This window comes from Phasianus colchicus, chromosome 8 (genome assembly GCF_987193195.1).
Source record: "Phasianus colchicus chromosome 8, bPhaCol1.hap1.1, whole genome shotgun sequence".
Classification (NCBI taxonomy): Eukaryota; Metazoa; Chordata; class Aves; order Galliformes; family Phasianidae; genus Phasianus; species Phasianus colchicus.
The window spans coordinates 30,865,565-30,879,080 of record NC_143443.1 but is presented as its reverse complement, the minus strand read 5'-3'; the positions used below and the strand labels follow the sequence as shown (position 1 = coordinate 30,879,080).

At 38.7% G+C, this 13,516-nt stretch overlaps 1 protein-coding gene across 1 annotated transcript; it reads left to right on the top strand.

Annotated features, from left to right (window-relative positions):
* The first annotated feature begins 34 nt into the window (after positions 1-34).
* On the top strand, positions 35-12,901 carry MCMBP (minichromosome maintenance complex binding protein). Its single transcript, XM_031597386.2, has 16 exons — positions 35-170; positions 640-725; positions 1,485-1,625; positions 1,920-1,961; positions 2,357-2,458; positions 3,340-3,469; positions 4,762-4,913; positions 5,168-5,268; positions 7,015-7,184; positions 8,058-8,181; positions 8,987-9,104; positions 9,521-9,686; positions 10,938-11,071; positions 11,643-11,807; positions 12,183-12,271; positions 12,522-12,901. The coding sequence occupies exons 3-16, from the start codon at positions 1,551-1,553 to the stop codon at positions 12,646-12,648; spliced, it is 1,695 nt and encodes a 564-aa protein (XP_031453246.1). The 5' UTR covers positions 35-170; positions 640-725; positions 1,485-1,550; the 3' UTR covers positions 12,649-12,901.
* The last annotated feature ends 615 nt before the right edge of the window (positions 12,902-13,516 follow it).

Genomic DNA, 13,516 nt, shown 5'->3' with positions numbered 1-13,516 from the left:
GGCGGCGGCCGGCCTGCTGGTGCCGGGGCTGCGTGGGGCTGTCCCGGCTGGGCGAGCCGCTTCGGAACTTAGCGTAGAGCGAACCCACGTGTGTTTTTTGGGGTAGCGGTGCTGCTGCCGTGCGTTCCTCTGGCAGGAAGAAAGGCTGGAAGCGAGACCCGAGCGCGTGGGTATGGAGCTGGGGGCAACGCTTAGAACGAGGGCTCTTCTTGTGGAGAACGAGGGCTCTTATGGCCTCGGCCGTGGGGTTTGCAGCTCGCTGTACCCCATGAACGCTGCCGGTGCGACAGCTGAGGCTCGGCGCTAGGCTTGATCTGAGCTAAAAGCTCCCTGAAATAAAGAAAACTTCCCCACGCAGCAGAAAGCGGTGCCTCGGCTCCTCCAGTCGCACCTACCCGCGGGTGTTGCTGTGTTTCAGAGCCCTTCTGCGCTGCCCAGCCTGCGTGTTGTTGTCTCAGCTCGCCCGAGGGGCGTGGGATGGGGAGCTGGGCACAATGTAACATTCATAAAGTCGTCTAGAACTCAGCTGTTTGCCCAGAATGGGGATAAATGTTTGAATTGCTTACTGTGTTAGCACGGTGCTGAATAGGAGCCTGTTGTGTGATGCAAATGTTCATGGGAACGTGCCTTGTTTTGTAGCCCAACATACTCCAAATTCCGACTGGGAGAAGAAGGTAACTGACTACTTCAGAGAGAAATTAAAGGAAAACAATGCTACTAATTGGGTAAGACTGTTATTTTCTTCGAGTTACACAGTTCTGACATTACACTCTGTATCTCCGAATCCTTGCAGTGATATCTTCTTAAGAAGCTTTTCCTTTTTCTGATATGCACCTCTGAACGTTAGGCCTTTGTGATGCTTATTTACATTTCAGTTGCTTTAATCTGTGCGTAAAACCAAGATGCAAATTCCTGACTGTTACTGCAGCAGCCCCCAGTCCTTGGCTCCAGAGTGCTGGTTTGCCTTGGGCCCCACCTGCTGAGTGCTGCCTGCTGGTGCTGGGATCCAGTAGGTGGCAGGAGCTGACAAACACTGTCATATTTGGAGGCCAACCCTGCTGGTTTGCAATAAATGTACACAGGAAGTGTTCAAACTGTTCTTTCATGTCCTTCTATCATAATGCTGCAAAATTCAGGTGGGTTAAAGAAATATTTGCTTGGATGTTCACGTTTGAGGAAGAAAAACATCTGCTAAAACTTTTAGAAATCCAGCAAGGGAAAAACCATGCTTTAGGTTTAAAAATAAAACATATATGCTTGAGTTCAAATGATGCTTTAGTGTGAAAGGCTGACAAAAATGGCATCCTGGAGCACTGTTAATTGGATTAGAAACAACGCTTCAAGGTTTGAGCCAAGCAAGTTGGCAGTGGGATATATAAGATAAGAAAGGGGCGGTGGCAGCTTTTGCAACTTTTTTTTTGCTTACTTCACGGTGATACTTAATGCTTATATGGTAGTTGTTTAGGAAAAGCTTTCTTTTACAGGTCCCATCGCTGAATGATGTTCCTGTACATTACCTGAAGCCCAACAGTTTAGTGAAATTTCGCTGTATGGTTCAAGATATGTTTGATCCTGAGTTTTATATGGGTGTATATGAAACAGTTGACCCCAACACAAATGCACGTGTAAGTGAAATACTGACTTATTACTTCTGTAAATGCTTAACATTTTCTTCTTCCTAGTCATCGCATTTCTCATGTTTCAGAGCTAAAGCTATGCAGTCTGGCACTGTCTGGTGGTAGCTTATTATATAGCATCAGTAACATAACAGTATTTATAATTCTCTTGGGGAATTTAGGAAATAATATTGCTTTAAAAATATATATTTTTGAAGGACTTACATGCAATAATTTAGATGTAAATCATATTCAAGCTGCTGGCACACAGGGAATGATTGCATTGTTTTTTCTTCTTGACAGGTTTTGCATTTTGGTAAATACAGAGATGTGGCAGAATGTGGGGTAAGTTACACAAGTTATATGCATTTTGGGATGCAGTATTAGTTGGAAAGATATGATTTATAAGCATAGTGTAATTTGGTGCTCACAGTGGGCTCCTGGAGATAAGTTTCTTAAAACTGAAAGTTAATCTCAGAATGGGACAGCAGAGTATTCCTAATTGCTTGCCTGCTTTCCAAGTTCAGCAAAGTTCAAGTCAATTCTGTTTTAATTAACATTTGTTTTACTGGGTGGGGTGGGAGAGAGAGCACTCCAGACTGTTTAGATTCTCTGTTTCATGAGATGTAATCAGGCATCTTGTGAGTTCTGACTAAGTAGCTGAATATGTGAATATTTAGTTCTAAACAGAAAAGACACTAATCAAGTTTTTAACGTTGTTATTTCTATTGGCATTCTAGCCACAGCAGGAAATTGATATGAACTCCTCACAAACAGTCACCTTGGAAAGACAGACATTCTACTGCGTTCCAGTGCCTGGTGAATCAGCATGGGTGAAAGAAATATCTTTTTTGTCTGAGCTAGTGCTGTGTTATGCAAACATTATCATCAATTAACTCATTAACTGTAAGGAGACAAATTTATGTAACGTTTCTCAGTTTTGGGATTGTTTTGTTTTTCACTTCAAGTGAATCAGGACAAGTAATGACTGGAAAATCTTGAAAATTTCTGGTAATTTATATTTGTGCATCTTTAGAAAATGGGAGACTTAATTTGAGCTGGGGCATTCATTGATGTTTTCTGGTGAAACCAAGACATTGCTACATAATAAGAGTCTGACTAAAGCACCTGTAGAAACACTTGCAGCATGTTAGACAGTAATTCTTGGAGTGGATATATTGCATTTTGTAAAGTGATGCGAATTTGATGGTTAATCTGATGACTTGATATTTCACATTTTGAATTCAGAATTTAAGAAAACTACTTATCATTGGCACAGAATGCCAATAGCACTTGAATATGGTGGGTTTTTTGGTGAATAAGTGATTGCTAGGAGTTAATTTGCGGGGAATGCTCATGTCAAAATCTTGCAGCAATGGAAATCTCAGGTGAACCTGACTAGTGTGAAAATGCCTGAATCATTTCAACATCTGTACATCGCATGCTAATGAAAACACCACTATATTAGATGTTGCAAAACTCATTTATACCTGCAGCACAGCTGGCATCTTACAAGTATGTCAGCATTTCCTATGTATTCCTTTTCTAAGTAGTCCTAATAACTGTATCAGGTAGTCTTGCTTCGACAACCAGCATGTTGCCTGGGCCTGAAGAAACTTCTAATACTTTGTTCAAAATAGGAGATGACATCAGGTTAGCGGAGCTTACTTTCCCTGAATTTTTCTTAGCTGAGTGTGGTGTTGTCCTTAATCCTCAATTTTACGCGTATATCAGTGCCAGCCAAGCTCGAGTTAGTCCTTCAACATCCTACACACCAAGTCGCCACAAGAGGAGCTATGAGGAAGATGAGGACATGGAGCAACATCCATCTAAACAGAAAGAGCAACACATGGGTAATGGTCATTACTGATGACTAGATGTTAAGGCATTTTGTCAGGCTTTGCAGAAATTCAACTTTAGAAATTGAAGTATTTGCAATTGTTTGAATCAGCAGTGTTAATGCAGCCTCTTGTAACCAACTTGGTGTTTTAGACATCGTCAGTGGCTTAAATAGTGTGGGAGAGTTTATGCTGTTGGGCACTGTATATTCTATGACTCGTTGGTTTTATGACCTAGAGTTAATAATTCCTAAAATAAATATTTTGTTCATCAGCACTTGTATGCTGCCTTTTCTAGGAGTTCTCTCTTAATTTCTAACTGTAGAGCATGTTTTGTGGTAATCTGGAGAAAATTAGTTTGTTTTCTCTCTTGATTTGGATGTTACTGTTTAAATTGAGGTCAAACTGCATCTTAATTGGGTGCTGCTTTGCTCCAAAGAATACTGTATTTCTAAAGAATATCCTCTAGCCTCACCTTTTTCTTTTGTGAGACTTACAAATTCAGTTTCATAAAGGAGGCAGATCAATACCAGATGCTTCGTAGCATGCTGAAAAAGGCTGTTAGACCTCCTCAGAGGATGATATTTTCAAACAGTCAGTGTTAGGATGGTGTGCACTGCTTACTGATTTTGTGGACGACTTGTGAACTATTTGTTCTGTTGCTGTTCTGTGGAGACACCACTTAAACTGGCATAGGGGTCTCCTGAACATTTTGACACATTCTCTTCTAAACAAGAGAAAATGGTTAGTTCAAAATGATGAATCCCATTACAAGAAAAATAAATAAAAATCTATCTTTTGTTTGGTGTTACATGGTCATGAAGTTCACTTGCTGCATTTTAGGTTTTTGTATTTAGACGGATGAATTCCAGAGTAGGTTTTCATAATGTTTCTTTACTGCTGAAAATCTGAAGATGATTAGTGCAACCTGCTTTGTTGATGTATATTCTCCCCTCTATGATTATCTGTTTTTTAAACTTGATATGCAGAAATATATTGCCTTTGCAGACCTGTACAATTTAGAAGCATTTAGTTGATGCGGTTGAAGCATCTCGTGTTGAAACTGAGGTGGTTTGGTCGTGTTTGGAGTTTTTTAAGACATGCAGATTTTACTTACTCTCCTGTTTATCTTGGTAATGTAAAATATGTTTGTGATGCTTTGCTATTTTGAGTCAAAATATCCTTTGATAAATATGCTCTTTTTTTGTTTGGCTTCTTGTTAAATTAGTGTAATTCTATGTTGCTTGATGCAGTGAGTTGTTTACTTTGCTTTTCTATTAAGGAGTGTATGAACCCTTTGCTTTCAGGCAGTGGAGGTGATAGCCATGGATGTGGGGAGCCAAAAAGATTAGAAACTGAAGCTTCTGCAGGTCATCATCTCATTTCTCCCAACTGTTCACCTCCTCTTGACTTAAATTTTCCATTGCCAGGGGAGAAAGGACCAGCATGTCTTGTAAAGGTAAGAAAAGGTGATGAGCACGGTTATGAGGCAGACAATCTGAAGTAGCAGGGGGAAAAGTCTGTTAGTAACTGCTCAAATGTCTAGCAGAAACTGGCTTCTGGATACTTGCTTCTAGGATTTGCCCTCTTAAGCAGGAATTTGTGATGGGAAAAATTAAAAGCAACACAGCAGATATCTGTATTGTGCTTGAGCTGGTCTTTGATTCTATGCTGTCTATGAAACTTTTAACACTACTTCCTTGTCTCGGGCAGGTATATGAGAGCTGGGATACCTTCAAAGTCAATGATGTTCTGGAGGTGTATGGTATTTTGTCTGTGGATCCAGTGCTGAGTATAGTGAACAATGAAGAGAGGTAAGGCTTGGGTGGTATGTGGTTCTGAAGTGAAGTACACTTATGTTAATATGCCAGTTATTTTTGTTTGTCCCTTTAATATAGGCAGGGGAGCGTGTGAATACACAATATTTACCTCTTCAGTTGTTACCTAAAAGCTTGATGTGGAAAGCATTGGATTCACAGTCCTGTAAACTAAAGCCCATTATACTCTAAGCATCCATGGCCTTGGATTCATGATGCTTGTTTTCCTATGTTGTTACACAGTCTGTAAAGCAGAAAGTATTTCTGTAGCTAAGTGTTCTGTGCACTTTCATACCTATTAAAATATCAGTGGCTGAATGAATAGTGAATAAATAGGGAACAGTTCTTGAGTAGGCTTTAAAATGATAAAATATAGTTAATACTCTTGCAAACTGTAGAATACAAAATATAAATACAAAATGTAGAATACAAATACAAAATTTGTGTCTTCGTAGAAGGTGGAAGTGACTAAAATGATTGTAAATAGGGTTGGTTTTTTTCTGCTAATTAAAGTGTATTATCATATTATACTGCTGAAGTTTCTGGTTTCACCTTCTGTTCTCTGATTACTTGCTTGAAAAAAAATGCAGTTATAAACAAATCAATTTTAAAAAATAATCTTAATGACTGATCTAACACAGATACTACTAATGCCTTGAGCAGTTGTGCTTCAAATAAATTATTTGTGTTAGTAACTTTATTTATCCTTTTAATAAATCCAATATCAAGAGTGCAGTAGGAGTCCTTTATAGTGCCAGCTTCTTAAAAGTAACTCAGCCTGGTCAGCTGCTTTTGGCTATCATCTGTCTGACAGAAAGCTAATCCTGCACTGACAGATCAGTTGGTGTCATACAGTTATTTATTTGTTTTCTGCATGTCATTCTATCACAAATAAACAACATGGTGGCATTTAGCAACATCTTGAATGCAAAGAGTCTAAACAAAAGATTTTTTTTTTAATAGAAAGAGACAGTAATCTCAGAGGGTTGCTGGAGAGGCCTTGAAGTAATGAAGCCTTTCAGCTGTTAAGGCTGGTAAAAGTTCATCAAACTTGTACCAATCCTTGCCATCGTATTATACAGTCACCTTTAGATTTTAGTTTCTACATAACAAATGAAAATGGCCTAAAAGGGATTTTGTAAGGCACCATTGAGAAGACCAAACCTTGTATAACTGAACTCTAAATTAAGAGGTAACACATGTAAGCTACAGTTGATGTACGCTCAGATTTTTTTTCTCAGCCACCAGTACAGCTGGTATGGGACTGCCTTGAAGCTTTTACTGGCGGTGCCTAGAACCAGGCAGAAAACAATAAAAAAGTAATGCATATTTCAGAAAAAGTTGCTGGATGTATTTAATATCATTCATATTTGCTGGATAGAACAGTGTGTAACACTTGATGTGAAGTTGCATCTTATTAAGTGGTGCAGCAAATAATAAATGCGGTCTGTTTTGGGTGGTTTTTTCCCCAGGAATGTAAGAATCCATCATCCTTCTGACACTAATGGAATACAACTTCCTTTATCAACTATGCTTTGGTGTTTCTATATCATTGGTTATACATTGTGATTTTGTATTTGATGTTTATAAAAACCCTGAGGACAGCTCCTATAGTTTGAATACAGAATTTACCAAGTGTTGGGAACAGACATGCTGTGTTCATGCCGTGGTTCCAATGGCTTATGCTCAGGTGGAGAAAAATGTTTTTGGAGCATTTTCTAGTCTGTTTGTTCCCTTGCCTAGGGATAGCTCAACCCTTGATCCTATGGAGTGCATGGACACGGCAGAAGAACAGAGAGTACACAGTCCTCCATCCTCATTAGTCCCCAGAATCCATGTGATTTTGGCACATAAACTGCAACATCTTAATCCATTACTGCCTGCTTGCCTTAATGAAGAAGAGAGTAAAACCTGTGAGTACACTTCAGTCTACATACTTGTAAATGTGCAGTTTGCAGGTACCTATGGACAAGTATTTCTTTGCTCAGAGACAAATGCATCAGTGTAACATCTGTATTTAAATTTTGTGAAAGTAGAAGAGCCATTCAATGCCACAGACAGCTCAAAACACGAAAGTTAGTATTTATGTGATGCTTATATATTGCTGCTTCTGAACTAAATGTGAGTTGCATGAAACATACTTAGCATCTACAAGCTTAAAGACTTTACCAAGCTGTTCAGCTGTAAGATTTCATTTGCTTTCAAATGCAGTAGTGAATTGCTGGAAAACTATATTTTCAAGTTAATACTGCAGTGTAAGTAAACATGTGCAACATAAGGAATCATAATGCTGTGAGAACAAGAAAAAACAGTTCTGGTTTTTAAGTAACTGTCATTCTTTGTGGCTGATATTAGTTTTCTTGTTACTTATTGCACGTAAACATCTAATTGATGCACTTCATCCCTTCCTTGCATACATTGTATTGGTTGTTTTGAGCTCTGTTGTGTGTAAGGGGATTTTTTTGTTTCTAATTTGGTATGACTATGCTATATATCTCAGAAATTTGACTCCAAGCATTATAGACTTCTGCAAATGTATTATTTGTATTTATAACATTATTTAATTAAAAAAAAAAAATATTTCAAAGGAAATGCTGTGCAACTGAAGTTACCCAAAGCCAGTAATTGTTCTGTGGGTAAACAAATGAATGTTTACTTTTCTGTCTTGGATTAACCACTTTCCTCCATCTGATTGTAATGGAAAACAAGCTTTATGTAAAGAAAAGGGGAGGAGGAGGTGAAGAACTGCCCATTTTCTGACATTTTGTCTTCTGCTCTTTTATCAGTTGTGTCTAATTTCATGTCTGAGCTGTCACCAGTTAGAGCAGAGTTACTTGGGTTCCTCACACATGCCCTCCTGGGAGACAGTTTAGCTGCTGAGTACCTTATATTGCATCTCATCTCTACAGTGTAAGTATTCAGAGGTTTTTTGAGAATTAAGTGTTCGTCTTCTTTTAAAAGACATGTCTTTTTTGGGGTTCTTCACCATTCTGTAAATGAACAGCAGAAACTACTTATTCCAGCAGTACTTAGTCCAGATAGTTGTCCTGTCATAGTAGGCAGTATTAGCAGACTTCATTCCGTGGAATACCAGAAGGTTTTGTTCAAAGGCCAGTTTCATCCTTTCAGTGTTGCTTTGAGAGCTGGAAAAAAAAATCTCCTAGATAAAAGTTTAAACAGAGGTACAATATCAGTACATTTGTATGTACACACTGTTCTTTCTGGCTGTGAACGCTCTGATACTTGGATCGCAAGCTATTTTTTTCCTCTTATCACAAAAGAATTTGAAATTTGTCAAGAACTGGCAGAAGATGTACAGTAAGAAAAGGGAGAGGAAAGCTGAGGGCAGGTAGAGGAAATGAACAAGCATAGTAAGTAGGGAAATTGAGCAATAAGAAAGAGAAAGCACGGAGTATTTGCAGCGGAGCAGAAGGAGAACAGAACATATTATAAGCACTATAAATGTACTGCTTTTGTGCAATGCTGCAAAGCCTTCCAAAGCAGAGTTCAGCCTATTTTAGCTTCATGGACGTTGGAGAAGGAGCAAAAATGAGGCTATTATTTATGTATATATCAATACTGAAATCCTGCTAGCTATCAGAGATTGATCACAGATATCACTCAGCTTGATAAGAGAGATCGCTCAGTTTGAGCGATATCTCTGATCACTCTGTTAATCAGATACTTCCCTAACCATGTTTCTTTTTGATTTTAGTTATGCGAGACGAGATGTGCTTCCTCTGGGAAAATTCACAGTCAACTTGAGTGGATGTCCAAGGAACAGCATCTTCACAGAGCACATCTACCGCATCATCCAGCAGCTTGTCCCAGCTGTAAGAATAACATCAGCGTTGCAGTGTTTTTAGTCATAAATGTTGGGGTAATTGGCCAAAAGAAATAGACTAACTTATTAAATAAGTTGCTGATCTCCATCTAAGGGGCAGGTAGAAGTGGAGATATGGCTCTCTTCCAGATGAAGCCTGTATTATCCTAGTTGTATAAGATGAATATGGAAACAGGTCCTATCTTTGTGTGTATTAAACTGTCAGACAGATGCATCTATCTTTTCAACATTTCTTAAGCCTTTAGTATTTGGATGTTTGGAATAAAATGTGTTCTGTATTATGGCAGCAGGTTTTATTTTACTTCCTGTGGAGGTTCACAGTTGCAGCTCCTGCTAAAGAAAAAATTACTTACTAGAGAGGTGAGAGGAGAGGAGATGTGCGATGAGTTTCTTTTCTCCTTGCAGTCCTATCGCCTACAAATGACCATTGAAAATATGAACCAATCACGATTTATCCCACGCAAAGACTACACAGCTAATCGCTTAGTCAGTGGAATACTGCAGCTCGCCAGCAACACTTCCCTTGTCATAGATGAGACTCAGCTTGAGCAAGGACAGCTTGACACAAAAGGTAATTTTTTTTTATATATGTATATATTCAAAGACAGTGGTGCTAATTGTGTCCCAGTGACAAGTTTCTGTTAGAAAACAGTTGGTGGTTTCCATATTCTATTTCATTGCTTGAACTAGCATGCTGCTAGTTCTGCTGCCTTCTCAGACAATTTAATGCATGATCTTTTGGTTTTGCTTACTGGAAGTTTCTGCTGTTTTGCTCAGAAGTGCTTGTATTGAGTCAGAACGAGTAGCTCTACAATGAAAAGTCCTATACCTATTTTTTATTTTTTTTTTTTCCACAAGAGTCCCTTTATTAAGGAGTACTATCTGTCCCAGACCTCAGGTGACCTGTAGTGAAACAAAATGGTATCTCATTTGGTATGATTGTGTCACAGAGTGCTCTGGGCAGCATGTCTGATGCTTGATGGAAGAGGCTGCTGGTTTGAATGAGTCTTCAGACCACACTACCTCTGAACCATTACAATGGTTTGGCTTTTCTGTGAGGCAAAGAAAGTGGGGAGAGCATACACTGCCTTATGCTTTATACATTTACTGTATATATGAAAACCATCCCTTGAAACCCAACTTAAATGTGAGGCATACAAAATTAGCTATTGTTTCATAGAAAAAAATGGATGGTTCTGTCATGTAAGCTGATGTAGTGTTGCACAGTGTGCTTTCTACAGAGCTTTAAGTAATAACCTACATAAAAGAAGAATTGTAGTACCTTCTAGAAGCTCAATAACTGGAGAATGTATAGTATGGCTATATATGATGTTTTGAGGAAAGACTAATATCACTGGAAGTGACTGTTTTAAAAGAAGAGTGCTACCTTCACAAGTCTGAACTGTGTGATGCTGCAGGACTGCTGGGCCTCTTTAATGAGTGGTTGGTGCTCTGTCCCACTGCAGCTCAAGGGTTGGCAGAATTAGCCAGGCTGAGATTTCAGGTTGATACTATTGAAAAACATAACTTCTTTTTGAATTATTACTACTGGAAGTTAGTTATTTGCTTCTGAGCCTTTGCATGTATTTTTTGTGGGGGGAGGCTGTTAATCTGGCTTTACTCAAGCGACAAAACTTTGAAGAAAATATTTAAACTAATAAAATTCATCTCCTTATTAGTTCCCAAACAAAATCAAAACAACAAACCACAGCATCTAACAATTAAATGCTGCTCATTTAAAAACATTGGGGGGGGGGGAAAAAAAGCAGTTTGAAAGAATGGTCAAACTCCAAAGCTGTCAGAATTTTTCTTGCTCTTCTAGGTGTGCACAATGTGAAAGCGTTGGGTAATCTGATAACTTGGCAGAAAGTGGATTATGACTTCAGTTACCACCAGATGGAATTCCCATGCAATATTAACGTTCTTATCACCTCGGAGGGCCGATCGCTCCTACCGGTATGGCGAGATCTTTTTGAATTTGGGGAATAATTACTGTTAGTAGCTACTTAAAAACACTGAGCACACTGTTCCAGGGACGAGCGAAGATACAAGTGAAGACTGGAAGGCAATCTTATGAGCAGTGATGCGTGTAAGAAAGTCACCTTTCTTGCTTCTTGGTTGAATACTGATGGCAAGATAGTGACTGAAGTTATCAATGCGCATTACAACACTGGATAGAGCCTGCAGATAGACCATTACTCTCAAAGCTTTATTGTAAAACAGCATCAAGAGGGGTTGGGTGTATGAATGAAGAGCAGTTTGTCTGGCATTGCCCCTTGAAAAACAGAGTAGCCTAATGTTACATCTCTGACTGCTTGCATTCCAGCTTTATAAACTGAGAAACTGCACTTTTCTCAAAGGGAAACTGACTTATTGAATAAAAACTTCATGCTGGATTTCAAAAAGGGAATAGTTAAGTATTTAAAGAAGGAATTGTCTTGCCTAAATTCTGAGACTTTTGCCTTGGAGGTTAAATCTTGGAGTAGCAAAAACATGAAAAGGGATGATGTGTAATTTTATTTTTCAGTCAGATTGCCAAGTCCAGTTACAACCACAGATAATTCCACCAAACATGGAGGAGTACGTGAACAGCCTCCTAACTGCAGTGCTCCCTTCTGTGTTGAACAAATTTCGAATTTACCTAAGTTTACTGAGACTGTTGGATTACAGCATATCTGATGAAGTGACAAAGGTATGGAAAACTTCACTAGTTGACTTTCAACTTCATCTTCAGATAGAAAGTGCCTTAATATGTTACTGTACTTGCTCATTTCTCTCCCAGGCAGCAATTGTTGAAAGCTCTTTAAAAAAAAAAAAAAAGAAGCATTTTATTGTCATGGATGTGTGTGTCTTCAAGAATTTGTACTCACGAGTGCTTCAGTGTATAGAGTTCATACACATCCTGCTTGCTAAAATCATTTTGAAAATAATTATATTCAAAGATGAGCAAGCCTGTTTTTATTCAAGCTGATTTCCTGACATTTCTCCTGTAATCTAAGGATAGTTAAGGTGTTTGAATACTGAAGCTCCTTTATTGCCACTTAGTTGTTTGCTGTACTGTTTATAGGCTGTTGAAGAAGACTTTGTAGAAATGCGCAAGAATGACCCCGAGAGCATAACTGCTGATGACCTGCACAGAACTCTGCTTGTAGCCAGGTGGGTAGTGCTGTTAGTTTGAACTGAAAACTTTGTAGCAAGCAGGAGCCAAACTCATTTAATGCTGACACTTTAAGACAGGTGTGTGAGGAATCTTTTTCCTCTGTTTCTGTCAGTTTCTTAACCAGGCAGAGTTCATCCTCTGCTTTCCAGTTTCTAAGATGCTGACAATTGTTTTTAAGCTGCATTAGGTTACCAAGTGTGAAACCATCAACAAGTTCTTCCTTAACTGCTCTTTCTGCTCGTCCAGGTTCCTGTCTCTCAGCGCGGGGCAGACAACACTGTCAAGAGAGAGGTGGCTGAGAGCAAAACAACTGGAGGCACTGCGTAAAGCCAGACTTCAGCAGCAAAAGTGTGTTAATGGAAATGAACTTTAATGTTTTGTGGATGTCATGATAAAAATTTGTCTAATCCTAGATGGAACCCATACTAAGATTGGGATATTGTTTATACCAGTTTTTTTGTAGATAATTTATACCAAGATATTATGGATATTTACCCTTGCAATCTGAACACACTATCTCTGTTCAGCCAGCTAAACATATTTTATGAAATTTTTTTGGAGCCTGTTTTGTAATTGAGAATTGGTAACACTGAGCAAATGATTTGATATTAAAGTTTAATACTGAATTCGTGTAAACTTATTTCCTTTAACAATGGGAAAATGTAACCTCTTACCCTTATAGCAGGGGTAGAGTCTGTTTGGGAATAAACTGCTCAGCAGCAGCCTCTTCTGTAAGTTTAACTTTGGACTTTAGGCAGCCAGGGCTCTGCAAGGTGTGTTGTTGCCCTCTGAGCAGCAGAATAATACTGATTATTGTGCAGTATGAAGAATCAATTTAAAATTATCTAAGATTCCAGTATGAAACTCATCCTGATTGTACTTAAAGACAACTCTCACTAACAGGTCCCAAATGAGCTTTACATTTCAAGCTATTTCAGAATAACAGGGACAACTGATACTTATGTACTCATATAAGCCACATCTTACTATCTACATGATTAGATATGGTTTGTATGAATAATATCAATTAAGTATTAAGAATGGTCTCTATCTTATACTGTACAGTTTGCACTGATGGTCACAAGAATCTCCCTGCCCTAATATGATTTGCAGAACTGGTGGAACAAGAGTGGTTTGAGTGAAGTAAATACTGAACTAATGTGGAGTAATCCATAAAGGTGGTACAGGGGTAGGGCTTCTGTTCCCATGGAGAACTTAAAGTATATGAAGCAGTGCTAGAG

What these genes read in the sequence shown, in the direction of transcription:
- MCMBP (XM_031597386.2), top strand. Translation starts at nt 1,551, where the DNA reads ATGGTTCAAGATATGTTTGATCCTGAGTTTTATATGGGTGTATATGAA. An exon ending in GACCAGCATGTCTTGTAAAG is followed by an intron (nt 4,914 to 5,167) that starts GTAAGAAAAGGT and finishes TGTCTCGGGCAG; the next exon opens with GTATATGAGAGCTGGGATAC. An exon ending in TATCTGATGAAGTGACAAAG is followed by an intron (nt 11,808 to 12,182) that starts GTATGGAAAACT and finishes TACTGTTTATAG; the next exon opens with GCTGTTGAAGAAGACTTTGT.